Source organism: Mandrillus leucophaeus, unplaced genomic scaffold, assembly GCF_000951045.1.
Source record: "Mandrillus leucophaeus isolate KB7577 unplaced genomic scaffold, Mleu.le_1.0 Scaffold133, whole genome shotgun sequence".
NCBI classification, from domain to species: Eukaryota; Metazoa; Chordata; class Mammalia; order Primates; family Cercopithecidae; genus Mandrillus; species Mandrillus leucophaeus.
The window spans coordinates 5,269,491-5,297,053 of record NW_012101288.1 but is presented as its reverse complement, the minus strand read 5'-3'; the positions used below and the strand labels follow the sequence as shown (position 1 = coordinate 5,297,053).

Genomic DNA, 27,563 nt, shown 5'->3' with positions numbered 1-27,563 from the left:
CGGCCTTATCCTTCATTTTTCTTGCTGCATGTTACCCTTTGGTATTTGTCTGCTTCCCCTCAGAGAATAAGGCTCCATGAGAGCCAGATCTTTACCTTGTTCACCACTGTCCTTGTTACCTAGAATAGTGCCTGGCACATAGTAGGTGCTTGTATATTAACTGAGTTGTTGGAAGTAATTGTTCACTTGCTGTATGTGGGCACTGGGGTACAATAGTAAATAGGACTGAAAAGGTTTCAGATCCTGTGAAGACATAGAGGCACGTGATTTAAGGGGTATAATATTTGATAGGGTGTTGCACCCAGAAAGGCCTCAGAGAAGACATTTGAAGAAATTGGAATACTGAGGAACCAGCCAGCTTTGAGTGGATCTGGCTGTGGAGACAACCAACCAATTCTGTGACTCAGCCTGGTGCTCATATTTGCCAAGCTTTTGCTTACATATCACATTTAACCTGATGACAGCAACCTTAGGAGACTGACTTAAGAATGTATTGGGGAAGAGAGACATTTCAATATAGCAGGGAGGAGAATGAACTTGGACTATAGGCTGAGCGTAGAAGTTCTATATCCATCACTAGTAGTTCTAGATTCTTTCACTAGTAAGTGAAAGCCTCAGAGGTAGGAGCTGGGAACAGGAAGAAGACTGGGTTGCCAGCTGGCACAGGGTCAGCCGTAGGATGAGGATTGGTAGATGAAGGCAGGGAGATAGCCAGAGCTGGGTGCAGTAAAGCTAAGATGGAAAGGTGGGTGAAAGCTAGATCATAGTTGAGCCTTGTATGTCATGTTAAGAGGTTTGAACTTTATTTTGAGGGCACTACGAAGTCTTTGGAGCCTTGTGAACAAAGGACTGACAGATTGCCCCGACTACTCTGTGGAGTGGACTTTGTGTGTGTATGGAGGGCGTTGAAGGAGGAAGGGCTAGGTGATGAGATCAGAGAGGTGAATCCAGTTAGGAGGCCAGAGAGGAGATGGTGGTTTGAAACTGTGGCTGCGAAGATAGAGAAAAGGGCATAGACTTGGCAGAGGGGACAAGATTACAGCTGAACGGATATGAAGAGTGAATGGCTGAAGCAAGCAGGACTGAAAGATACTACTGTTTTCACAGGAGCAGCTGAGTGGATGGCGGAGCCCTTGACTGAGATGGGGAATGGTCAGGGATGCCTAGGTTGGGAGTGGGGGCTGGTATGGATGAAGAGTTGGGTTTTGGCCATGCTAAGTCTTGAGATGCTTTTTAGGCATCCATGTGGAGAGTCCCAGGGAGCAGTTGGAAATAAAAATATGATTCTGGAGTGCAGCCGGAATTGCATACTGTTCTGGGTTTATTACTTTAGTAAATATTTGTTGGCTGAGTTAATGTTGTGCACTTTGTTCCTTGTGGCTTGTTGGGTAATGTGTGGTCATGGGGAGCAATGGTGGCATATTAATGTGTGAGAAGGAGCTGGTCAAAACCGGCTCGTTGTCCTTGTTTGAAAAATCCTCACTTGTGTGGTGATACTAGTGACTACAACACGTAAATAAGCACGTTGTAAAGAAGTAATGTAAATAAGCCTCTGTAACAGGCTGCGAGTGTATAATGTTAAAAGTGGTGAACTGATTAGAAAAAGTCATTGTTCTTGTCACATCTTCCACGATTTTATCATCTTCCCTGTATTATTTCTTCTCAGCTTGTTATCCCCAGGCTGGGAGAAGCTACAGCAGGAGGCAGGACAGTGGACTGCCCAGGTGTGGAAAGACCAACAGCTGTACCTTGTCTTTTTTTCATGTTACTCTGATTCTTGCCTATTTTGGACACATGTAACTTTTAGACCCACCTGGAGGAACTCATTTGCAAATGAAGCAGTCAAGGAAAAACTGCATTTGAGAGGCTGCTGTGCACGGACAGCGTGAGGTGTGTTTTAGCAGAATTCTGCTAGAAAGCTCCTCTTTTCCTTAGAAGCTGAATCTTTCACAGCTTGCAAAAATAGGGGAGTGATTGATTTAGAATTGTGTGCTCATGTTGGAAGTGACAAGTTATTTTTCCTCCTAAGCTATCGATTCCTGTGTGTAGCTTGTTGGTTTGAAACTCTGAGGTTTATAACGTTATTTCTTTAGGTTGGATAGGTTGAAACAGGTGTGTGTCAAGACTCATTATACTGTTGTCTATGATTTCTCCCTCTTCTGAGTCCCTCAGATTTACATTCATCAATCAAATAGTTCACAATAATGAAATGTCTTCATATTAATCCTTGATTAACTACACAAGAGGTGGCAATTCCTGCTGCCTTTGTGTTTTCTAAGGTTGTCTCCCAGGGCTGCCTGCTTGGCGGTATTTCTTCATTTCTTTGGCCAAAATAACATCACCCTGTTACAACTTCTCTGAGGTTATGTCATTGAACTCCGACAATCATCCTGAGATAAGTGTTACCCCCATTTTGTAGACAGCTTCAGTTTCAGTTTCTATTTCATTGAGTCAGAGATAGTTCTAAGCTGTCTTGTTTAACTCCTTTGCATAATATCTACGAAAAAAATAAGTATGTAGCAAAACATTTTTGAAGGTGATTTCTTCCAAATCAATCATAGCAAATTATTTTTCCTTTTCTATTAGAGTAGAAAGACTGTTAGATTTCAAGTAGTTGAATCATGGTCTCAAGGCCTGGCTCAGCCCCCTGCTAGTTGTGTATCCTTAGGCAAGTTATTTATCCTGTCTGAGCCTCAATTTCTTTAGGATCTGAGGATAATATAATAGCATATTAACTTTGTTCTAAGACTCCATTGATTATACAATGCACCATCAATTTAATGCAACTTTTTTGGGGGACAGGGGAGTAGAAATTACATTAAACCAGTGTATTGATTGTAAGACACTCTAATTTCAGAAACACAAGAATGAGTACCTTCAAACTGAGGAAATGTGTTATCTACTTCTTGCCTGTAATATGTAGAACACATAGAAAAATGTTTGTAATACCCAGTAAATAGCCTGATAAATAGGCTATTCAAAAATAGTTGCCTCCCTTGTAGTTAATATGGGGAAAAAAAAGTTGCCAATTTTTATTTATCAGCCAATACTTTATGCCTTATTTCCTTCTCTCCTGGACAGTAAGATTCTAATTTTAATTAGTAATTGAAATGTAGCTGCTGAATGATTATTCTGCTTTGTCTCCTTAAAAGCATCCTGACTTGAAATGGGAAGATGTGAACTCTTGATTTCTCTAATTTGTTTCCAGGGATAAGAAATGGTACCAACCAATTCTGTGACTCAGCCTGGTGCTTATATTTGCCAAGCTTTTGCTTACATATCACATTTAACCTGATGACAGCAACCTTAGGAGACTGATTTAAGAGTGGATTGGGGAAGAGAGACGTTTCAACTTAGCAGGGAGGAGAATGAACTTGGGCTATAGGCTGAGCATGGAAGTTCTATATCCATCAAGGTTTGGCTATAGAACTCTAGTGGCAAGTGTTTTGGTATGTATAGTTGAAAATCTTTCCTTAGTAGTCCTGTCCACGTTGAACAGTTCAGCTGTGGTCTATAATAACGTTGCCCATTGGATTGTGACTTTTTAAAAAACTTTTTATTGAGTTATAATATATAAGCAGGAGAGTGTATGTATAATAAGTTTATAGCTTGAGTTTTTAAAAATTCAAAACATGTGCATAGCCAGCATTCAGATCAAGAAACAGAATCCCTAAAACCTTCCTCCTGCTTCCTTCTGGTCACTGTCCTCTCTAAGGGTGACTGTGCTCTGGATTTTTAATACCATGTATTGTTTTTGCCAGTCTTTATGCTTTCTATAGATGGAATTATGAAGTATGTTCTCTTTTGTGTCTAGCTGCTTTTATCAACATTATGTTTGAGAGTCACCCATGTTGTTGCATGTGGTTATAGATTGCTCATTGTGAGACCATACCACAATCTATTTACTCATTCAGCTATTAATGGACCTTTTGGGCAGTTTCCAGTTTGGCTGTTATGAATGGTGCTGCTATGAACATTCTAGTACATGTCTTGGTGAACGTATGTATTTCTGGGTGAGCATGAATAGTCATTTCTGTTGCTTATATATCTAGGAGTAGATTTGATGGCTTCTAATTGCTCTTTTTAAAGATTAAGTGCGTTTCATTTGTTTAAATGAGTGGAAGGGGCCTTTTCTTGCCTACTCGTCGTGTCCCCCCTCCCCCCCCAGCAAAAAAGGCTACAGTTTGCTAAACCAGCATTTGTCACACAGGTGCTCATCATCTTTCTTGTTTGGTGGCTGATACATACTTAAGTTCAAATCAAGTGATCCTTATTTCAAACAAATCTTCACTTTTCATACTTTAAAAAAAAAAAACAACGAAACACTCTAGACTCTGGATGGCAAATTATTTCAGTAGCAGATTGTTTAGAAGATTTTAGTTAAAGGATGGCTGCAACCTACACTCTCAAGTTGTTGGACTAATAACTGAGGAACAATGTCTTATATCTTCTTGAAGAGTGTGTATAGCAGTGAGCACATGGGCTACATGTCCTTGTTAAGTGAGGAACTCTGGGTGGATTACCGGAACTCTAATTAGGGCCCAGCTTTCCTCCTGAAAAAAACTAGGATCATTATAGGCCTAGTCTTGGGGTTGCTGTGGACTTAAAATGAGATACTCCCCAATGAGTCCTCTCAGTAAGTGTGAGGCAGGCAGTCCTCTGTCTGCAAGTTTTGGCTCTCTGTGCTGCAGCTGGCTGCCTCTTAGGCTCTCCAGGGTTGAAAATGGGCCTCTTTACTCCTGGCGCTGAACATAAAGCCAGTTCCTTCTCCTTACTGTTTACATATCTGGTAGAAGAAAAAATGGGATTTAGTTGGATACTTACAACGGGGATTTCCGAAATATGTTACACTGTATCCTTCTAAAGAGATAAGCTGTCTTCTGGTGTTTTTAGATTATAATTCTAAAGTAAAACAAAAATAATATTAAGTCTTTTAGATCAATGAAAGCAAGTATAACTCAAGGGTAGGCTTAATGAACAGGGAAAAGAAGTGAGATATTTTGACAGACACTGATTTCCAAAGAACAGGTGCGCACAGTGACTAAAAATAGTCTTGTGTCATCAGCATTAGAGAAAATGTAGTCAGACAAAAACGAGGTTTCTTTTCCACACCAGGCCTTGAGTAACTTATAGGAGTATGGGGGTAGTTGAAATATGAATTTATAAAAACCGGTTAGCAGGTGTTTCCGAAAAGATGGTGATAATACAATTAATACACCCACACATATTAATTCTTTTTACAAAGCATCTTTTTAATTCACTGTCTTAATTCCAACCTTTTACAAACCCTGTAAGATAAGGAAGGCAGAAGTCATAGGATAATGTCATTGGGTAGATGATGAAGCCAATTTGACGTCCATACGTTTCCAAGGTTCCAGGGCTACTTAGGAGGTTTTGCTTCTGGTCTTTACTCCCAGTGCTTTTCTTAAGCACAGAGAATGAATTAGTAGGTTTATTCTGAGTCCATTTCAGGATTATACATGTCTTAGTAGTGAACACTTACACTAATTATAATTGTACCTCATAATACTGATGCCATTTGTGAGAGGGATTGTAAAAATAGGGGCTTAATATCACAAACTCTGGAGTCAGACTGTCTGGGATAAAATTCTAGCTTCACCACTTACTGGCTGATACTTAACCTTTTCTCATCCTGTTTCCTCATCTGTGAAATCCATCTCCTGAATCAGTGCATGTAAATAAGCAGAGTAGCACACTAATTTAATGATTTATTTAAAAAAACCATTAACTATGGAAATTGAGGCTCAGAAGTGGTGACTTGTAAGCAAAAACTGAAACCCAGGCCTTCTCAAATCATCTCCAGTTTCTTTCCAACAAACTATCCTGTTTCTGTGATAAAGTTGTGAATAAATCAAAACAAATGTTAACCTATTTTATTTTTCTGGTTTAATACAAGTTTCTTGGAAAGTCACTTTTTCGGTATGCACATTGTGCTTCCCTCTGCAAGGTATTAAGCTCTGAGGGTTACATTCCCATACTTGGAGAATGGAACTGGCCAGTCTGTATGTGGCCAGTCCCCGTGACTGATGTCCTCCATTTCAACCACACTCGAATTGTTAGCAGTACCCGTTCAGTTATTGTGCTCTTGCAATTCTTGGGGCCTTTGTAACAAGTCCACATGTCCCCTCCCTTCTGCCAACTCTTTCTTCTTTTGACAGCCTTCCCCACTACTCTGAGGAATTCAGGGGGCATGTCTTTTTTGCTTGGTATATGCTAGTGTGCAATGAGATAGACATATAGCTCTCATACCAAAAGCCAGCATTTCGCTGCCATTTCCAAAAGTTTAGGAAGGCCGTCTACTTCAATCATTATTTAACATTGTTCTGGTGGGGGTGCCAGCCAGTGAATTAAACAAGAATGAAATAAGATACAAAAGTTGATTTACAGCTAGGGTTGTATGCTTAGAAAGCCCAAGAAGCTCAATTTTCTTTTTTGTTGAGACAGAGTTTCACTCTTGTTGCCCAGGCTTCAGTGCAATGGCGTGATCTCGGCTCACTGCAACCTCTGCCTCCTGGGTTCAAGCGATTCTTCTGCCTCAGCCTCCCGAGTAGCTGGGATTACAGGCATGCACCACCATGCCCGGCTAATTTTGTATTTTTAGGAGAGACGAGGTTTCTCCATGTTGGTCAGGGTGGTCTTGAACTCCCAACCTCAGGTGATCTGCCCGCCTTGGCCTCCCAAAGTGCTGGGATTACAGGCATGAGCCACTGCACCTGGTCGAAGCTCAATTTTCAATATTGTAGGCAGTAAGATACTCAACTTTTGTGGTTAGATATAAAAAGATAGAAAGAGATAGCTCTATAGACAACTCTTAAGAGCGATGAAAAACTTTTTGGCTGGGAGTTATATCAATATCACATGGATATAATGAAATAATGGTTCTAATTCATTTAGAAAAATAAAATATTGAGACTAACCAAGAAAATTGTGACAATTGTTGAAGAAAAAACAGGTGGGGGGATATCATTTAGCTATTTAACTTCACCAGGTATTAAAATATATTATAAAAGTAATAGAAATTAGGCTAGGCACAGTGGCTCATGCCTATAATCCCAGCACTTTGGGAGGCTGAGGTGGGAGGATCATTTGAGGCTGGCAGTTTGAGACCAGCCTGGACAACGTAGGGAGAGCCCGTCTCCAACAAAAAAAAAAAAAAAAAAAAATTAAACAGGTGCGATGGTACATGCCTGTAGTCCTAGCCACTTGGGAGGCTGAGTGGAGAATTGCTTGAACCCAGAAATTTGAGGTTACAGTGAGCTGTGGTCATGACACTGCACTCCAACCTGAGCAACAGACTGAGACCTTGTCTCAAAAAAAAAAAAAAAAGAAATTAAAATAACTTGATATTGGCATAGGAATCAATTCCAAACAGAATGGTGTTAAAATAGACCTTAATATTAAAGAGGCTAGAGTATAAATGTTCAATGAAAGTAGTTTTACAAATAATTTGAAAAAATGAGGATTACTCTGTAAATGGCATTGGGAAAACAGGGCGACCATTTAGAAAAACAGTTGGATCTCTTCCTCATCCCTTGGATGCACCTTGAAAGTGCTAAAATAAAACCGTAAACACTTACATTCTTGGAGCAAAAAGACTTTCTAAACATGACATATCATGGACACATTTGCTTACATTTAATTAAACCTTTGTATGCCAAAATATGGCAAAAATACCATGAAAGTCGAATGACTGATCAGAAAATGCTTGCAATGATGAGAAAGAGAAATTTCATAATGTCTGAAGAAATACAGCCAGGTGTGATGGCTTATGCCTGTAATCCCAGCACTTTGGGAGGCCAGGGCAGGTGGATCGCTTGAGCTCAGGAGTTTGAGACGAGCCTGGGCGACATCATGAGACCCTGTATCTACAAAAAATACAAAAATTAGCCAGGTGTGGTGGTGCGTGCTAGTAGTCCCAGCTACTCGGGAGGCTGAGGTGGGAGAATCACCTGAGTCTGGGACGTGGAGGTTGTGGTGAGCTAAGATCATGCCACTGCACGCCAGCCTGGGTATCAGAGCAAGATCCTATCTCGGGGGAAAAAAAAAAAAAAAGAAATGTAAATCCAGAAGAACAGATGAATAAAGGAAATGCTCAGGTTTTTAAAACATGAGAAGGTGCTTGACTTCTCATAATGCAAATAAAAATTAGTTTTCAGATTGGTGAATATATAATACATGAAATGGTGAGAGTATGGAGAGAAGACAGGCAGTCATCTACTTTTTAGGAGGAAGTATAAATCGAGCAGACATTTTTGTAGGCATTTGGCAGTATCTACCAAAATAAATGCTTATGTCTGTTGCTCTAGCAGATTTATTGACAGGAACTTATTCTGTATATGCACATATAAAGAGGATTTACAGGAATATTCATTGTGGCATTGTAACAGTTTAAACAAAAGTTTAGACATTCACATACAAGGAATACTGTGAAACCAATTAAAATATTTTGTCGGGAATGAACCAAGGTATAAAACAGTGCCATATAGAGTAGAATAAAGAAGAATGAGTAATAGTAACATGTGTTTCTTAGAGGAAATACAGGACACTGATCAGCTGTTGTTGGAACTGGGAGACTGGAAGTTGGGAATGAGGCTTACTTGTTACTTTATTATTTAATTTAATTTAATTTAATTTTTTTGAGATGGAGCGATTCTCCTGCCTCAGCCTCCCAAGTAACTGAGATTATAGGCGCCTGCCACCACACCGGGCTAATTTTTATATTTTTAGTAGAGATGTAGTTTCACCATGTTGGCCAGGCTGGTCTTGAACTTTTGATCTCAGGTGATCTGCCTGCCTCATCTTTCTAAAGTGCTGGGATTACAGGGCATGAGCCACTGAACCTGGCCTACTTATTACTTTAGACCCTTCTTATGTTTTGTTTTTTCAGGGAAATGTTTTTAAAGAAAAAGTGCCCCTATTGCCTATTTAGTGCATTGGTTTGAATAAAAAATTGTTGTTTTACTTCTGCCTTTGTGGCATTTTTGGACAAGGTTTGTCATTCTAGAATATTCTTTCCCTAAATAGAGGCATTACTCTACTGTTGGAAATTAAGCCTTTGTAATTCATTTTTTGATGTAGGCTTACTTGTATGCCTGATCTTAGTAAAGACTGATCATGTACTCATATAGTATTGATTTTGTTTCAACTTGTTTAGAAATATTTGTTGCTTATTTTATGATGTCGTTTTATTCCATTGATTTGCAAATTGATGTGATCGTAACTGGTGTGAACACTTTTCTTCAGCTGTTTTCTTGAATTGTGTTGGTAGTATCACTTTCATACCTCTCATTGAGGAGGATGCTTTGCAGGGGTTAATTTTGTTTAGTTAAAAGGGAAAAAAATAACCAGGCTTACAGAAACTAACAGCTGTGTTTATTTTGATCTGGACAGATTTGGAGGCCAATCACTGCCACCTTTTATTTCCCTGTGGGTCCAGGAACTGGATTTCTTTATTTGGTCAATTTGTATTTCTTATATCAGTATTCTACACGACTTGAAACAGGTATGTTACCCATAGTTGTTTTAAGTATTGTTTCTTTCTCATTTACTAATCTATGTGTTTTCTTTGGAGGAATTTGGAGGGCAGTTAGCATTACAAAAAGAAACTGGATATGGATAGTAAATGCTCAGTGACTATGCTGGGACTGCACCAGGCACTTAGCTTATTCAATTTTTAATCCTCACAACATCCTGAGGTATAAGTAGCAGTGTTACCATTTTATAGATGCAAAAAGTAGCAGATCAGAGGTTGACATGTCTTGTCCGTCTCCTTAGTGGCTAAGCTGTATGCCTCTCATTTATTTTGACAGTCTCACTCATTTCTTTTGCAGCAGTCCTTGTCCTTCAGTGCAGAATTGGGCTGGAGTATATATGTCTCCTAGATTGGGGTTGAAAAACACTAATTTATGTAATTAAAAGCCTAGATTTGTTCTCCAATTGAAAAACTCAACTCTAAAGTACAGTATATAACCAAGATTTAATGATATATAATAGTTTATCAGGTATGAATACCAATGTAATATTTTATTTATTTATTTATTTTTTGAGGCAGTCTTGCTCTGTTGCCTAGGCTGGAGTGCAGTGGTGCCATCTCAGTTCACTGCAGCCTCTGCCTCTCGGGATCACACAATTCTCGTGCCTCAGCCTCCTGAGTAGCTGAGATTATAGGCACCTGCCACCATACCTGGCTAATTTTTGTATTTTTAGTAGAGATGGGGTTTCACCCTGTTGGCCAGGCTGATCTCAAACTCCTGACCTCAAGTGATCTGCCTGCCTCGGCCTCCCAAAGTGCTGGGATTACAGGTGTGAGCCAACGCGCCCAGCCAACCTACGTAATATTATGGGTAAATTCGAAAAATCTTACTGAATTGTCATTTATTTCCTACGATACCTTATATGCTTTTCTGAGTTGCTTACACTAAAGAAACAATGCATCAGTACGCTGTGTTACAGTATGGATATAATTTTGTTAAATTTAAATGATTTTGAAAAGGCTGACTGACTTCAGAGACTTTATAAACTTGCTGGCTGTTACCTCAGGGTAGAGAACTCTGAACCACCCTTAAATGTAAGTCAGTGTTCATGTGGTTGAGAATTGTGGATCAGCCTCATCACTGCAGGGAAATAGTAGGATGGGTATTTGATGTCAAGTAACATTTTTCCTTAAATTGGCGTTTGCTACTAGGTTCTTTTTCAAAATAAAGAAATTGTATTAATACAAAGTATAAGGTCATAGACTATTATATTACTATTGGGAGAAACCTAGTTTATTTCCTGAGTTTTACCAAAAGATGAATAGGAGATTCAAGGAAGTGAAGTAACTTGGCAGAAGTGAAACTGACGACCAGTCCTCTCACCACCATATCAGGGGTTTGATCTTTAAATCTACCAGAATATGTGATTTTTATTCTCCTTTGTTCCAGTTGGACCCATTGTGATACTGAGTGCTTAGCAGTCTACCTTTCTGGTATAACTTAATTGAGGATTAATTTGTTAGAGTAATTTTTTGTTGTTTGTTTGTTTTGAGACAGGGTCTTATTCTGTCACCCAGGCTGGAGTATAGTGGCACGGTCGTGGCTCCCTGCAGCCTTGACTGCCTGGGTTCAAGTGATCCTCCCACCTTAGCCTCCCTAGTAGCTACAAGTATGGGTGTTAAACTGCCACACCTGGCTGACTTTTGTATTTTTGTAGAGATGGGGTTTCACTATGTTGCCCAGCCTGGTCTTGAACTCCTGGGCTTGAGAGATCTGCCTACCTTGGCCTCCCAAAGTGCTGGGATTACAGGTGTGAGCCACTGTGTCCAGCTGGAGTAATTTTTTTATATTGATAGTAAATGTTATCTCAGTAGTAAAATAGATTAAGTGTGGATGATCTATGATCAGTTATTTAAAATTTTATTCTGGAAAATTTTCAAACATATGAAAAAGTGGAGGGAAAAGTCAATGAACCTTTTTTCTTTTTGTTGAGACCAAATTCGCATAACATAAAATTCATCATTTTAACCATTTTAAGGTGTACAATTCAGTGATCTTTAGTATATTCACAATGTTATGCAGCTGTCACCACAATCTAATTCTAGAACATTTTCATTACTTCCTAAAAAAGCCAAAGCAGTCACAGTTTACCCTCCTCTTCCCCTCCTCCCAGCCTCTGGCAACCACTAAACTACTTTCTGTGTCTATAGATTCACCTATTCAGGACATTTCATATGTCCTCTGGTGACTGACTTCTTTCACTTATCACAATGTTTTTAAGGTTCATCCCTGTTGTAGTGTATGTCAGTACGAACCCTGCTTAACCATCTAATGGTTATCACCTCTAATAGTTACCTCATAGCCAATCTTGTTTTATTTATATCTATGACTGTCCTCCACCCCTGATTTTTTGAAGCAAAATGCCAGACATTTCATTGGTAAATATTTCAGAATTTAACTCTGAACTATAAGGACTTGAAAAATAATTCTAATGCTATTTTTAAACCTAAATTGCAATAATTCCATGGCCACTCTTTTTTTTTTTTTTTTTTTTTTTTTGAGATACAGTTTTACTCTGTCACCCAGGTTGGAGTGCAGTGGCATGATCTCAGCTGACTGCAACCTCTGCCTCCTGGGTTCAAGCGATTCTCGTGCCTCAGGCTCCTGAGTAGCTGGGACTCCAGGTACGTGCCACCACGCCCAGCTAATTTTTGTATTTTTAGTAGAGAGGGTTTCACCATGTTGGCCAGGCTGGTCTCAAACTCCTGACCTCAAGTGATTCGCCCACCTCAGCCTCCCAAAGTGCTGGGATTATAGGTGTGAGCCACTGTACCCGACCAAAACCACTGATCTTATTGACTCTTTAGATTTGCCTGTTCTGGGCATTTCTTAAAATCATTTTGTTGCCTTTTGTGACTTATGTCTTTTACATAGCATAATGTTTTCAAGATTCTTCCATATAGCATGTGGCAGTACTTCATTCCATTATATCGCCAATTAGGATTCCATCGTATGGACATACCTCATTTTGTTTATTCAGGCGTCAGTTGATAGACATTTGACTTAGTTTCATTTTTTGGCCATTATGAATAATAGCTGCTATGAACTTATGGAGGGGAGCTTTTGAGATCATTCTACTTAATGCTCTTATTTCATAGATAAGAAAACAGTGATCTGGAGTGGTGGTGACATGTCCCAAAAGTCGCAAAGCTTTTTGAGTTAATGCAGTTAGGACTGGAACCTAGGTTCACTGATCCCCAGTTTTCTCTCAGCCACATAGCTTTAAGTTAACATCTTGACAAAATGTTTGCCACCTGCATATTTTCCCTCCTGGCTAAATTGTTAGGTATATAGCAGAGTTGACTTATTTATGAGGTTTCTGATTTGAACTGGAAGACTGTAATTTGAAACCAGTTAATTTGTAAATTCTGAGTTGCAAGCATGTCAGATAATATAGTACTGTAATTTATATGATTATAATATTTTAAGTACTCAGTCTAAAGACTCCTTAGGAATCAGACAGCCAAAGCCACATCAAAAGAAGCACAGCTATTATTAAAATTCAGAAATTGTGTTAGAATTTCAGCTCTGATTCATCATTGTGATCCTCTAGCATTAGGCTTGCTTAACACTGTGGCTGAAGTGTGCTTTGAGGTATCAAGGGAGAAATAAAGGAGAATAGAAGACACTTTTGCTGGAAACCTATTTTGTTTTAGATATATCTTTCTGCCTTGCTGACACTTGTTGGGTTTCTTTTTTTAAATTGACTAGCTATATCATGTAACTGTGAGGGGGTGTGGAGTGGGGAGGGAAAGTAACTTTCAAGCTAGAGTGATCTTACAGTCATTTCTGTTTTTTTTTTTTTTTTTTTTTTTGCTTCTCTTAAAGTCTTCTAACCGAAGGCATTAGGAATCATGCTTATAAGAGAGCCCCGTTGTTGATTATTCTGCCCAGTAAGGCATATGGCGCAGTGACAGCAGCACTGTGCTAGTAATTTGATGTCACTCTGCTTCTAACAAGCTCTGTGACTTTGGTCATGTGACTTTAACTCCACATCTGTAAGAAGCAGGTCATAGGTCTTTCCGTTCTCCCTTCCAGATGCAGTATGAGGACTGAGTCAGAGGCTATGGAAAGGTTTTGGGACGCTTTATTCCCTCCTTCCCCCACATAGTTTTCCCGTGGTAGAATGTAAGTCTCTGGAAGACAGAGACTTTCTTTTTCGGTATCTAAGGGCCAGTGTGGTACAGGGGGTTGTGTGTGTGTGTGTGTGTTTCTAATAATAATGGTAAGTACCTCCCAGCATAGCCATGCTGGAGGAGACACAACAGGAGACAAAACAGCCATGGCTCCTCCTCTGACAGAGCTTACAGTCTAGTGGAGGAGGACAGGGATCAAGCATGTCATCCTGAATGCGGCCTTCAGGTCACGGTGAGAGCCAAGAAGGAAAGGCTGACAGGCTGGGAAGGAGCTTGGGGGGCCTCACTGGTCTTTGGGATGCAGGGCTCAGTAGCTGTGGAATTGACTGTACTTTCTCTGCGTCTGTTTTAGCCTGTGGTAGTCAGAGCATGTCACTTACTGGAATTCAGTTAGGAGAGCATAGATTAACCTCATTCAGGTAACTTGGTTCAGGGCTTTATTGGGGACTTTGTTTAGATATTTTTAAAAATTCACTTTTCTAGAGACGAGTGGTTTTTAAAATGTTCTCATTTTGGCTTTTTCTATAACTTTTTGAAGTGTTTCTCTATGTAGATGTTACTTTGTTCTGAAATTCTGAACCATGACATTTGGCTTGTTTTTGTTTCCAGGAGCTTTTGATGGGAGGCCAGCAGACTATTTATTCATGCTCCTCTTTAACTGGATTTGCATCGTGGTATCCTTCAGTCTGTGATTTTGGGCCAGAAATAAAACCAGTTTTTTCCAGGTTTGGGGAAATAGACCGTATTATGTAAACATTTCAAATTACAATATTTGCATCTTGGTTGACTGCAGTTAATAAGAATAATTAAAGTTTTTTTGAAAAAAAGCTGTAGTAAATCATATAGCCCTTGAGTTATGCGTTATCTTACCATTTGTGGGATTTTTTTCCCACCTTTGGTTGAGTAGTTTTATGACTGTTCCCTCTTCTTGTTCCCAGTTCTTTGTGTTCTCACGTGTGACAGCTTGTTGACTGAGGCACAAAGAGAGTCCGTGCCATGAAACAGCTTTTGAAATCTGTGGTCCTTATCAGAAAATTAATTTACAACCAGCATCCTTTTCTGACTTCATTTTTGTCCTTCTCTGGGGTCCTACATAGTAATTCAGTCCCTCTATAAAGTACCCAGCTCTGGGAAGGGACACAGTACGTTTCTCTGCTTTGTATCAATAGCAGTTGTCAGCCGCCCTCCAACTGCAGGACTCTTACAGATGGTGAGAGCACAGCAGCTCTTGATGTCTCAGGTCCTGTGCAAAATTGGTGAGCTCGAAATTGCCTTTGGGCTCAGCTTCCATTTAAACTTGGCCAAGGGCCAGAAAATGTGGTACTGTGGATGCCCTTTGCCCTCCTTTAAGGCAAGGAAAAAAATGTTTTGGACTTTAACCATGCTATAGAGCCCTGAGAATGTAAGTAGAATGATTATTTCCTTCAAAGGCTACAGACATCTTTATCCTTTATTTGAAGGAGAGACGTTAAAATGCAATAGCAGAGGAAAAGAATGCCGGGTGACCAGACTAAGTCATAGGCTGAAGCTGTCGATTTCTGCTGTGTTCTTGTCATGGTATCGTCGAATGAAATATGCATAATGAAGATTAGATACCTTTGTGTTGTGGACCGTTTTAAGCAATCTGAACTATAGAAAAGTATTTTCCTTCAGAACACTGGAATTAACTTAAAATTTTTTTAAATAAAAAAATATGTATATAAATTAGAGATGGGGTCTTGCTGTGTTGCCCAGGCTGGTTTGGAACTCCTGGCCTCAAGCAATCCTCCCATCTTGGCCTTCCAAAGTACAGAGATTACAGGCATAAGCCAAATTACACCTGGCCAAGTGAACTTTTAAGTGGGGGGAAAATAAACACATCAGTCTTGACTAGGTACAGAATGCTTCTTTTATGTCTGATCTTTAACTTTACAAACCAAGATTACTGGCTTAACAATGGATATGCAGGTAAGTGTCCCTTTAAACTATCTATTTGCCCTTTTATATGTTTCAAATCATCAGTCGCCATCAGAGAAATGCAAATCAAAACCACAATGAGATACCATCTCACACCAGTTAGAATGGCAATCATTAAAAAAATCAGGAAACAACAGATGCTGGAGAGGATGTGGAGAAATAGGAACACTTTTACACTGTTGGTGGGACTCTAAACTAGTTCAACCATTGTGGAAAACAGTGTGGCGATTGCTCAAGGATCTAGAACTAGAAATACCATATGACCCAGCCACCCCACTACTGGGGATATACCCAAAGGATTATAAGTCATGCTGCTATAAAGACACATGCACACGTATGTTTATTGCAGCACTATTCACAATAGCAAAGACTTGGAATCAACCCAATTGTCCATCAGTGACAGACTGGATTAACAAAATGTGGCACATATACACCATGGAATACTATGCAGCCATAAAAATGGATGAGTTCGTGTCCTTTGTAGGGACATGGATGCAGCTAGAAACCATTCTCAGCAAACTATTGCAAGAACAGAAAACCAAATTCCGCATGCTCTCACTCATAGGTAGGAATTGAACAATGAGATCACTTGGACACAGGAAGGGGATCATCACATACCAGGTCCTATTGTGGGGAGGGACGGTGGAGGGAGAGCATTAGGAGATATACCTAATGTAAACGACGAGTTAATGGGTACAGCACACCAACATGGCACATGTATACATATGTAACAAACCTGCACATTGTGCACATGTACCCTAGAACTTCAAGTATAATAAAAAAAAATATATATATATGTATATACTGTTAGTGGCCTTTGTCAGAAGTTGAAATTGCATTAACTATGGGGTTAATTACGTGGTATTTTGAAATTATAGAATTACAACTGTTTTATTTATTTGTTTATTTTTGAGACAGAGTCTTGCTCTGTTGCCCAGGCTGGAGTGCAGTGGCTCGATCTCGGCTCACTGCAGCCTCCGCCTCCCGGATTCAAGCGATTCTCCTGCCTCAGCTTCTCAAGTAGCTGGGATTACAGATGCGTGTCACCACGCCCGGCTAATTTTTGTATTTTTAGTAGAGATGGGATTTCACCATGTTGGTCAGGCTGATCTTGAACTCCTGACCTCATGATCTGCCTGCCTTGGCCTCCCAAAGTGCTAGGATTACAGGCGTGAGCCACTGTGCCTGGCCTACAGCTGTTTTATTTTGAAGATCTTAAGTCACCTAAATCTTTGAAGCTCTTACATGAGTTATCTAAATCATTGCTTTCCTTGCTCATTTCTGGCCTCTTTTTGGTGTTTGAACATTGACAATAATGGTTGTCTAGTATTTTCTAGGTATGTGACGGTAATGGTTGTCTAGTATTTCTAGGCATGTATATGGATGTTTTTTAAAAATTGAGATTATATGGTAATGCTTTGTTGCTTTTTGTAAATAACAGAGCTTGACTCTTACATTTCTGAATCCATCTAAAATGATGTAGTTTTGTTGTATTTTATTATAGGATTTTGTAGTATTCATTGTATGATAAATAATAGGATCAATTTATAGTTCTGATCGGTTGGGTTTCCCTTTACCCAGGTGAGGATTGTTGTGAAGAGGAGGGGTAGAAAGCATAGTAGATGTACACGGTTTTACGTGCCTCTGGAGCTTGGTTTTTACATGTCGACTTCTTTTGCAGTTGCTGATGATTCCTCTGATCATGTCAGTACTTTATGTCTGGGCCCAGCTGAACAGAGACATGATTGTATCATTTTGGTTTGGAACACGATTTAAGGTACTTTACCTTGGTTGGAAAAGTGTCCTTTTCATTTGTCTTTGCAGAAATCCCTCTTCAGTCCAGAGATGTACTTTCTGACTCACCCAGAAGAGGTCACTGCAGAGCAGTGTACCATAGGCAAGCCCCTTTCTGCCCTCCTCAATCCCAGCTCTATTTAATTAGCCAACCTGGAGTCTGTTGCTGGCCTTTGTTTCTTCACTCCCTCTCTACCTCAGGCCCCTCAGGGATATGTCCCTGAGTGATCTTATGTGTCTGTGTTAGAGAGAAGGAGAGAGAACTCATGTGAAACCCTGCCTTTACAAATCAGTTCTTATCACTCCCTCATTCCCTGTTATTTGCTTTATACTGTAGCTGAAACAGACTGTTTTTGCCCCCAAACGCTTCTCTTTGTACATTCTTTCACAGTTTTCCACCTGTAACATCTTGATTCTCTTTTTCGTATAAATCGTACCGATTCTTAATTTGAATTGGAACTTAACATATTTCCTGAGTCTCCTGCCTAGAATTCATCTTACCTTTGGGCTTTTTCAATACTTTGTGTTTCTCTTTAGTACTTACCACATGTAGCTGTAAAGTTATTTAAGTATAACCCTCTCTTTCCTAGTTTGTGAAGTTTCTTGCAACTCCTTTAGCTCTTGATATGATGGCTTGGATTTGGTAAGGGGCTCAAATGTTCATCTGGAGAGCTTTCTTATTTGGGACAGTATTAGTTTAAGATATCAATATGTGATGAGATAAAAATTCAGAGTAATTTTGCAAGATATATAAAAGAAGAACTTGAAAAGACGGGGTATGTTTATTTTATTTGTAACAATTTGTTGGCTGGAATCTTAGTGTGATTCTCTCATGGGTCTTGCTTTTAGTAGCATCTGTGGGACACTCATCTGCTTTTTGAAGCTGTTTGTTAATAGCAATTCAGCAGGGCCTGTATTGCAGCAGACCTGTGGGCAAAGTACTGTGTCCTTCCAGTTACAAATACACAAGTAAGTCTAGTTTTAGATAGGAAGGTTTAAGTATAGTGGGAATAATGCTAGATTGATCTGAGAAATTTTGCAGTGACCTTCCAGAGGATTTATATAAAGCCCTTGTCAGTGTATCCTTACCCATTTTAGTCCCAGTAGTAGCTGTGTCCTCGTCAGGTGTGGCTACTCACATTTGCATATATTTATTCCATCCTAGGCCTGCTATTTACCCTGGGTTATCCTTGGATTCAACTATATCATCGGAGGCTCGTAAGTGATATTAGATTTATTTAATTGGAAACTAATCCTTGGGAAATTTCCATTAGTTTTTATCTTTCTCTAACCTTTATACAACTTTAAAGAATCCCAACATTGATGCATTAGAACCTTGTACTTATGGGATAATTTTACTTCGATGAAATTGATTAGATTGCGGGGCTTTAAGCACATTTAACATTGAATGGTTGTGATTTTGTTAACTTATTGTTACACACAGTGTGTTCCTATGTGTGTATAGGAATAAATATGTATTTCTGGATTCACTATTCAGATTGACAGAGACCTAATTTTTGTCTGAGTTGACTCCTCTAAGAGCTATGTATAAAATTACTATGTCTTATATTCTTAAGGCATTTCCAGAATGCCTTGGAGACTGCCGATCAGTCATAGAAATCCAGATTCTTAGATAGGATATAATTTTGCAAGTGGTTTCATAATATAGAACCTTTTTTTTTAATTTTTTTTGAGATGCAGTTTCACTTTTGTTGCCCAGGCTGGAGTGCAATGGTGCGATCTTGGCTCATTGTAACCTTTGCTTCATGGTTCAAGCGATTCTCCTGCCTCAGCCTCCTGAGTGGCTGGGATTACAGGCACCCGCCTCCACGCCCGGCTATTTTTTTTTTTTTTTTTTTTTTTTGATATTTTTAGTAGAGACGGGCTTTCACTGTGTTTGCCAGGCTGTTCTCAAACTCCTAACCTCAAATGATCTGCCTGCCTTGGCCTCCCAAAGTGCTGGAATTACAGGCATGAGCCACCGTGCCTAGCTGATAATACAGAGCTTTTGGCCAACCAGGGTCAAATATCTAGTCTATTGGTCAGGAATTAGAACTAGACCTAGGAATACCTTTAATTCATCCAGTCAGAATTTTAAAGGGAGGATACTAAGATGGAGCTTCTCTAAGAACTCCCATTTCTTCATATTTTCTGTTTATTTATTTACTTTTTTTTTTTTTTTTTTGAGATGGGGTCTCGCTCTGTCACCGAGGTTGAAGTTCAGTGGCACGATCTTGGCTCACTGCAACCTCTGCTTCCCAGGTTCAAGCAATTCTCATGCCTCAGCCTCCCGAGTAGCTGGGATTACAGGCGTGCACCACCACACCCAGCTAATTTTTGTATTTTTTGTAGAGATGAGGTTTCGCCATATTGCCCAGGCTGGTCTCAAATTCCTGACCTCAAATGATCCTCCCGCCTTGGCCTCCCAAAGTACTGGGATTGCAGGCATGAGCCACTGCACCCCACCAGAACTCCCATTTCTTATACTACAAACTACTTTTTAATATTTCAATCGATTTTTATAGTGCTGGTTCTTCATGTATCTGAAATACTTGCTCTGTGTGATCCTGACTTCTTCTGCATATTGTTGGGGAGAAGAGAATGAATGGAGCGGACTGTTCAGAGCAAAGCATGTTCTGAACTTGGTAAAGCTGCTCTTCCAGCCAGGAAGGCGAAGTCTAAAGTAGTTGCAGGTGTTGATTTGTCCCTGACAGGAATCATGTTGCAGGTGAAGACAAACAGGATATGTAATAGTAACAGTAGATCTATACACTCTTGAGGTGACCTGTGTGTAAGCCATGGGAAAACTGAAGAAGGTCAGCGTTGATTTCAGGGTGCAAGTCAGCTTTCCTAAGTGATCTCTGTGGTGTCTGACACTCAAGGGTACAAGACGCAAGAGAGAAGTGCTTAATAGTTCCAGGAAAGGGGGAACAGGCATTTATTGTTCCTCTTTTCCTTACTCCCACGCTTCTCTCTTGGTAGCCTTCATGTTTGCCCACATTTTATCAATACAGTATTCATGACTGAAAGCATTCAGAAGCATGCTTTACAACTTCCCCAACTCTTGAGGCAGGAAGTAGCAAAAACAATATTTTGAGGATGGGCTGGTGCTTGAAAGAGATGTCGGAGGGGCTGCTGGCCTTGAAGAGTGGCGGGCCTCATTGGTTCAGCAGGACTGATTTCCCGTTTCCCTCAGAATGCATTTGCCATTCGGACTACAAAAGGGCTCATTGTCAGCTCTCACAGACTCCCAGGGACTAAATGGTCTGCCTTGAAGGCTCTCTTCTTTATGATATTAGTTAAAACTTGGTTCGTTTCACTATATTGCTTGAATGTCTTTAAACTCATTTGACTCTCTTTGCAGGGTAATCAATGAGCTTATTGGAAATCTGGTTGGACATCTTTATTTTTTCCTAATGTTCAGATACCCAATGGACTTGGGAGGAAGAAATTTTCTATCCACACCTCAGTTTTTGTAAGTGTTTTTGTCCTGTCTCATCTAACATTTTAGTGCCTGTGTTCTTAATGCATCCTAATAAGAGCTCCATGAGGAGTATGATTTAGCCCCATGCCCCATCTGATGGAGTAACCTAAGGCAACAAATGACTTATCCTCGTCACATAGTCACAGGAAGTCAGGCATTAAAGCCTTGGCTCCATTGCCGCCTTGTTACTCTTTTAGTCAGGGACCGCTGACAGCTAGGTTCCAGCATTACAGGAGGCTTCTCAGACCACCGAGCCTGCCGAGGGACCCGATGCAGCCTCCAGAGTGCGAAGCAGTGGGCTGGGGAATGGGCAGAGTCACAGGATAGTGGGGTGTCTTTTTTTGGCCCATCAGTTTTTTACCCATGATTTTGCCCAAGGAAGGGTTAAGTTAGCTTGTTAGTCAGCAATTTTAAGCATTTTTATATTAAATACTATGGAGTAGCCATTTTACAGGACTGTTCAGAGTTAAAATGAGAGCCTTGAGGTTTGTATGGTCCCCACCCCTTGGGAGTTTGTGCTCTTTGTCTGCTTTTAGGGTTTACTGAAGTAGGATGCTAAGGGCAACAGCTTTGATTTTTGAGACAAACTTGGGTTTGAATCTCAGTCCCCTCAGATAGCAGTTTTTATACTGGGAAAGTTACTTAATCAAGCCTCCAGGTTTCAGTCTGCAAGTCTGTAAATTGTGGGGGAAACCACTGTCTCACAAGACTGCATGAGGTAAGATGCACCGTTGGGAAGCACATAGTGGGTTCTCCATAAGTAAAGCTAGCTGCCATATTCCTGAAGGTGGGGGTAGGAGAGCAGGATTTTGATGAGCTGAGAGGAGATGCGCACACACATAGAAGCATGTAATAGTTGTGTGACCATTCTGTCAGTGAGGCAAAAAGGCTGTCGAAGAAGGGACCAGTTAAATCACCATCTGGGTGTCACAGCCTGCCTGACAATCACGCCTAATCTCATATCAGGGATATGCAGTAATAGCTTGCATTTAAAAGCTTTAAAAAAACAAACAAACCAAACCCTTTCACATCTTGCTATTTTAATGTTTTGCAGTTCTGTCATTCTTCTAAGGGATCAATAAGGGCAGTAAAACTTGAGCAGGCCTCCTCTTTCTCCCCCTCCTTTTATAGGGTAGGGGTATGTTTTTCAAAGACTTTTCAAATTGTGAACTGTAATTTACAGAGATATACCATATTGGTGGTTGTGGTGTGTGTGTTTTTCTTTAAGAGAATAAAAGGAAACTTGTTTCTCTTCTGAGCCTTGAATTGCCTTCAGGCTAAAAAAACAAATGACCAATCTGGTTTCTAATTATCAAAGGACATAATAACAGCAGGTTTGGCTTTCTGATCTAGGTTTATCAAGTAGGATGGCAGATGCATCAATTAAAAAAAGCTTGGTGCTTTTGGGGGGCAGCCAACAGTTACTTTACTTTAAATGGCCATATTCTAACTTAACGGCTTGTAGCTACTTCTCAGTTGTGGGCAACACAGGATACAAGATTCTAGTGGCAAAATCAGCAGAGCCCTGGAGCCTGCCTTCCACTTGAACTTTCTCTGTTGGTGTAAGTCCTTCTGCTAAATTTTGCATAAAGATCAGATGACAAAATATAGCTCCTTGCAAAGGCAATAACTGCTTTGAAATTACCATAAATTTTTGTTGATTATGTATAATTGGGTATCTTTTTATACTAATTATTTGCATTTAATTTCACTATCTACTTAATCAGTGGAGATGGCTTCCATATTGTCTTAGAGTGAGTAGCAAAGCAAGACAGCCCTAGCATTGCCTTCTGTAAGTGTTCTATTCTATCATGTACTTTGGAGGAATATTATTGTACCAAAAGGCATGGATGTTGAGAAACCAGCACTTGGAAAATACATTTTGATTTAATGGTAAAGCTGTATTTGTTTAAAATGGAGGAGGTGAGTATAAGAAGGTATAACTACCTTTCTAAATGGAATGCTGATACATTTGTATCACCATTTTCCATTCCATTTAGAGTACTTATATCTTCCCTGTACACATTAAATTTTGTGTTTAAAAGGGGTTGTTGGCCGGGCGTGGTTGCTCACGCCGGTAATCCCAGCATTTTGGGAGGCCAACAGGGGCGGATCATGAGGTCAGGAGATCGAGACCATCCTGGCCAACATGGTGAAACGCTGGCTCTACTAAAAATACAAAAATTAGCTGGGCATGGTGGTGGGCGCCCGTAATCCTAGCTACTCGGGAGGCTGAGGCAGGAGAATCACTTGAACCCAGGACGGGGAGGTTGCAGTGAGCTGAAATCGTGCTACTGACTCCAGCCTGGTGACAGAGTGAGACTCTGTCTCAAAATAAATAAATAAATACATAAATAAATAAATAAATAAATAAAGCGGGTTGTTTTCTGTTTTGGGAAGAGGCATGAAGGTATTGAGTATGATGTAAACAGACTCCAGTCACTGACTGCTGTCCCTTCCCAGGCAGGAGGCATGTAGTATAACAAGTAGTGCAGGGTGCAGGCTCTGGAGCCAGGCTCACTGGGTTGGAATCCTGTCACTTTTGAAGCGCTTCACTCAGTGTTGGCTCAATTTTCTTGTTCATAAAACAGGAGTAATAGTAATGCCTACCTCATGGGGTTGTGAAGATCAAATGAATTGATAAGCAGGCAGCACCTGGTGTAAGGTAATGCTCGCTGAGTAAGTTCACAGAGTAGCTGCTCTTGTATGAGGTCAAGTATAAAGCCTGTCCTCTTCAGCGTTTCTGCTGTGGACAAGTCACTTGTCATGACTTACTCTTGCTGCCAGGAAGGGTTTAAGCAGAGGTATCAGATCATCCTCTCTGCCTTCAAGCAAAATTTTAAACATTAGGATCTGCTAAGTGGAATAGGTTTAAACACATTCTCAGTTCAGTAATAAAAGAGTCAAGGATGGGAAATAGTTGGAAAATACTACTGAGAGTGTAGGCTTGAGTTTAAATTCTCTTAGCTGTTCTGTGAACTCTTAGTTTATTAATTTTAAGGTGGGAAATCATGTAACCTTCTGGGGCCCCAGCTCTCCCACCATCCGTGAGAAGGGAAGAATGTACCTGGAAGGCAGATTCTGAATTCATTTTAAAACATACCCATACTTCCAACATAGAAAGCCTTCTTCCCTCGTCTGCTTTGATGGGCTCAGCTGAGAGCCTTTTAGAAATGCTGTGCAAGGCTCAAACACGCAGGCTGTGGATTTGGCCTTTGAAAGTGAATGTATTTTGTATCCTTTGATCCAGTTTGAGCCGTATTTAGATATACCAAGATGCTATCAGTCATTCTTTGGTTGCTGGGCTTGTGGGTGTAATATTTTTGTTTCCATACTGTTCTGCATGGATTACTTTTATAAGCGGAGAAAAAAACGTTCAGAGTGTGAATTTAGCTGAAATCTGAATACATTTAAGAAACATGAAAAACGAATGCCTTCTGTGGTCAGGTCATGGAGCTGAGTACTGAAAACACAAAGTTAAATAAGACATTGTCCCTCATCGCCTTCAACATGATAAGTGCCATGGGAACAGCAGGAGAGGGAGGTGTTCTCGGAGGTCAGATAACTATGTGGAAGTGACTTTGTTCTCTTCTCTCCCTTTGTGTCCCCGTCTTTCTGCACCAGGTACCGCTGGCTGCCCAGTAGGAGAGGAGGAGTATCAGGATTTGGTGTGCCCCCTGCTAGCATGAGGCGAGCTGCTGATCAGAATGGCGGAGGCGGGAGACACAACTGGGGCCAGGGCTTTCGACTTGGAGACCAGTGAAGGGGCGGCCTCAGGCAGCCGCTCCTCTCAAGCCACATTTTCTCCCAGTGCTGGGTGCGCCTAACAACTGCGTTCTAGCTAACACTGTTGGACCTGACCCACACTGAATGTAGTCTTTCAGTACGAGACAAAGTTTTTTAAATCCTGAAGACAAATACAAGTGTTCCACAAGTTTCCCGATTCTCATTCAAGTCCTTACTGCTGTGAAGAACAAATACCAACTGTGCAAATTGCAAAACTGACTACATTTTTTGGTGTCTTCTCTTCTCCCCTTTCCGTCCGAATAATGGGTTTTAGCGGGTCCTCGTCTGCTGGCATTGAGCTGGGGAGCTGGGGCTGGGTCACCAAACGCTTCTCAAAAGGACCCTTATCTCTTTCTTGCACACATGCCTCCCTCCCACTTTTCCCAGCCCCCACATGTGCAACTAGAAGAGGTTGCCCATAAAATTGTTCTGCCCTTGACAGGCTCTCTTATTTATTGACTTTTGCCAAGGCTTGATCACAACAATCATATTCACGCAATCTTCCCCTTTTGGTGGCAGAACTGTAGCAATAGGGGGAGAAGACTGAAGCAGCGGATGAAGCGCTTTCTCAGCTTTTGGAATTGCTTCGACCTGACATCCGTTGTAACCATTTGCCACCTCTTCAGATGTTTTTATGAAAAAGTACCACTGAGTCAGTGAGGGCCACAGATGATATTAATGAGATATGAGGGTTGTTGCTGGGTGTTTTTTTCCTGAGTTAAGTGATCAAGACTAGTGGAGTTGTGTCTAACGCAGGGGTTAGGTTTCAACCATGGGGGATGCAACCCCTTTGCGTTTCATATGTAAGGCATACTGGCTTTGTGTACCCAGAGTAGTTGGGTTGCTTTGTGTTAGGAGGATCCAGATCATGTCGGCTACAGGGAGATGCTCTCTTTCAGAGGCTCCTGGGCATTGATTCCATTTCATTCTCATTCTGGATATGTGTTCGTTGAGTAAAGGAGGAGAGACCCTCATACGCTATTTAAATGTCATTTTTTTGCCTATCCCCCATTTTTTGGTCATGTTTCAGTTAATTGTGAGGAAGGTGCAGCTCCTCTCTGCACGGAGATCATTTTTTAAAGTTAATATAAGCACAGCTAAGGGAATAACATGATTTAAGGTTGAAATGGCTTTAGAATCATTTGGGTTTGAGGGTCTGTTATTTTGAGTCATGAATGTACAAGCTCTGTGAATCAACCAGCTTAAATACCCACAACTTTTTTTTCGTAGGTGGGCTTTTCCTATCAGAGCTTGGCTCATAACCAAATAAAGTTTTTTGAAGGCCGTGGCTTTTCACACAGTTATTTTATTTTTTGACGTTATCTGAAAGCAGACTGTTAGGAGCAGTATTGAGTGGCCGTCATACTTTGAGGCAACTAAAAAGGCTTCAAACGTTTTGATCAGTTTCTTTTCAGGAAACATTGTGCTCTAACAGTATGCCTATTCTTTCCCCTGCTCTTAAACAGTGTGATGTGTGTTATCCTAGGAAATGAGAGTTGGCAAACAGCTTCTCATTTTGAATAGAGTTTGTGTGTACCTCTCCATATTTAATTTATATGATAAAATAGGTGGGGAGAGTTTGACCCTTAACTGTCATATGTTTTGTTGTTGATCTGTGGCCACAATAAAGTTTACTTGTAAAATTTTAGAGGCCATTATTCCAATTATGTTGCATGTACACTCATTGTACAGGCGTGCAGACTCACTGTATGTATAAGAATATTCTGACGGTGGGTGACCCGGAGTCTCCGGTGTACCATCTTACCAGTCAGCTGCCTGCGAGCAGTCAGTTTTTTCCTAAAGGTTTACAAGTATTTAGAACTCTTCAGTTCAGGGCAAAATGTTCATGAAGTTATTCCTCTTAAACATGGTCAGGAAGCTGATGACGTTATTGATTTTGTCTGGATTATCTTTCTGGAATAATAACAAGCTATTTGAGTTTTGACTTGGCAAGGCAAAACATGACAGTGGATTCTCTTTACAAATGGAAAAAAAAATCCTTATTTTGTATAAAGGACTTCCCTTTTTGTAAACTAATTCTTTTTATTGGTAAAAATTGTAAATTAAAATGTGCGACTTGAAGGTTGTCTGTGTTAAGTTTCCATGTCCGTGCTCTGCTGTCTGTTAGATATCACATAATTTGTGTAACCAGTCATCTCTTGAAGAGCATTTAGGAAGTACCCAATATTTTTTGCTGGATTAATTTCTGGATGCAGAATTCCTGGGTTTTCATTTTAATGAAGGAGGATGCTTCCTAACTTTGAGTGGGGAGTCATACCTGCTTGTAGCATGCTTTATGGCATTTTTATAGCTTCTACTTATGAACCTGAGCCCTGGAACTTTATAAAATTAGATTAATCCCATTTCCTCATGAGGCACACACAGACTAGACAGCAAGTGCCATGACATTCCTGACCCCCTTTTTTTTTTTTTCTCAAAGGTGAACTCCCAGTCTGTATCTTGGGCCTTCGGCAGGCCAACTTCACTCATCACAAGGTGAGGTGACAGGAATCAGGCTGTATGTATGTCCCTCTTCTATTACTGGGCAAATACTGAAGCAATAGAAAAAGATCCTGCTTATTTAGAAGGACACGTTGCCAGTATCACTGTGTTCTAAGCTACCTTTTGAATGACACTGATCTAATAATAGGCAATGTTGCAGTTGCCAACATCTTCGTTTATTGCCAACTCTGTGTCTGAGGTCCCTGCCCCTCTTACACTTTCAGCAGTAACTTAACACTCTGAATAACTAACCTTTGGAAGAAGTTACTCCTTTCTGGACTTTATACTGTTTGTATCTTAGAAGGCTGGGCTGAGCAAATGGGTTTATTGGCAGTTCACTTGTTCGCCTTC

At 40.4% G+C, this 27,563-nt stretch overlaps 1 protein-coding gene across 3 annotated transcripts in view; it reads left to right on the top strand.

The window, feature by feature from the left end:
* Positions 1-26,792, top strand: part of DERL1 (derlin 1) — a 29,280-nt gene extending 2,488 nt beyond the window's left edge. The window contains exons 2-8 of one of the 3 annotated variants that reach the window (XM_011973013.1): positions 9,412-9,523; positions 14,300-14,364; positions 15,611-15,637; positions 17,328-17,423; positions 18,606-18,658; positions 20,865-20,915; positions 24,549-26,792. In XM_011973013.1, coding sequence (XP_011828403.1) covers positions 9,412-9,523; positions 14,300-14,364; positions 15,611-15,637; positions 17,328-17,423; positions 18,606-18,658; positions 20,865-20,915; positions 24,549-24,687 — 543 coding nt within the window. In that variant the 3' untranslated portion in view covers positions 24,688-26,792. Of the gene's footprint in view, positions 1-9,411; positions 9,524-14,299; positions 14,365-15,610; positions 15,638-17,327; positions 17,424-18,605; positions 18,659-20,804; positions 20,922-24,548 lie in introns of all 3 variants that reach the window. The other 2 variants (XM_011973012.1, XM_011973014.1) reach the window with 2 other exon arrangements.
* The last annotated feature ends 771 nt before the right edge of the window (positions 26,793-27,563 follow it).